Source organism: Phanerochaete carnosa, assembly GCF_000300595.1.
Source record: "Phanerochaete carnosa HHB-10118-sp unplaced genomic scaffold PHACAscaffold_852, whole genome shotgun sequence".
In the NCBI taxonomy this organism is placed as follows: Eukaryota; Fungi; Basidiomycota; class Agaricomycetes; order Polyporales; family Phanerochaetaceae; genus Phanerochaete; species Phanerochaete carnosa.
Window position 1 is genome coordinate 1,412 of NW_006768479.1, and position 987 is coordinate 2,398.

Sequence of the window (987 nt, forward strand, 5' to 3'; positions counted from 1 at the left end):
GGTCAGACCGGTCGGGTCGCACTCCGCGAGAAATGTACAAGAGTAATCTCCGCGTGTACGTGACGATGGAAGCGGCGTAAGCTTAGAAGATGGTATCAATCCTTTAACTATAGAGCTGATCTACGTGTCTGTACGATTCGCTAGTGATCAGCTTAAGGACAAAGCGACATGGACCACTGAACTGATAGCCGGAATGCGAGGCTTGAATGGATGGACCTCTGAGCACACGGGAAAGGGATAAAAGTGCCAGAAAAACGTAGTCCCACTTATACGTTATAAGAGCGATAAAGTGCAAACAGGTCTTCGCGGAATAAAAAAAGATCTAAAACGAATAAAGTATCAATCGCCTCAGTGTAACTGTGCGATGGCGTCCGTAATTGGAGTACCACGATGGATCGCTAAGCAAGACCGCGCATGTCCGCGAGCAAAGCAGCCGCATCTCCACGACGTGCCGGGTTCTGCTGCCAGCAGCGCTCGAGTACACGCACCAAACCTAGCTGCGCAGCGATCGCCGCCGGCAGCGGCGTCGGCCACGTGCCTTGCAGGATGAGGTTCGAGACCTGCCCGTCCGTCGCACTAGGATGCGACGCCACGAATGGCTCCTGGCCAGTGTAGAGCTGCACAGGACGGAACGACGATCAGCAGGAGCAGTAGATGTTGAGAGACGTAAGGCCTACCTCGACGCAGAGCATCGCAAACGAAAACAGGTCGGGCGCCTCGTCTTGACGACCACTAGGCGATATCCGGAACACGGGTCCGCTGAATAGCGAGGCAATCGCAGGGGAGAGGCCGACGCTCGAGGTGTTCAGACGTCGTCCACGCACAGCAGGGCTGGAGCGCGCATTCCCGCCGACGAGCCTCGCGACGATCCTGCCGGCAGCGCCGTCCGCACTGTCCTGCCGCAGATGCAATTCGGGCGCGAGGTACCGCGGGTTCCCTGTCCGGCTCGACTTGTACGCCTGGCTGGCGGCCTCGACGTAGAGCGAC

General features: G+C 57.8%; 1 protein-coding gene across 1 annotated transcript; it reads right to left on the bottom strand.

The window, feature by feature from the left end:
- Positions 1 to 249: 249 nt before the first annotated feature.
- Positions 250 to 987, bottom strand: PHACADRAFT_266507 (uncharacterized protein; the record flags this gene model as incomplete). Its single annotated transcript, XM_007403191.1, has 2 exons — positions 250 to 617; positions 678 to 987. Coding segments are annotated over 2 exons (529 nt in total), but the record flags the coding sequence as incomplete, so codon positions are not given.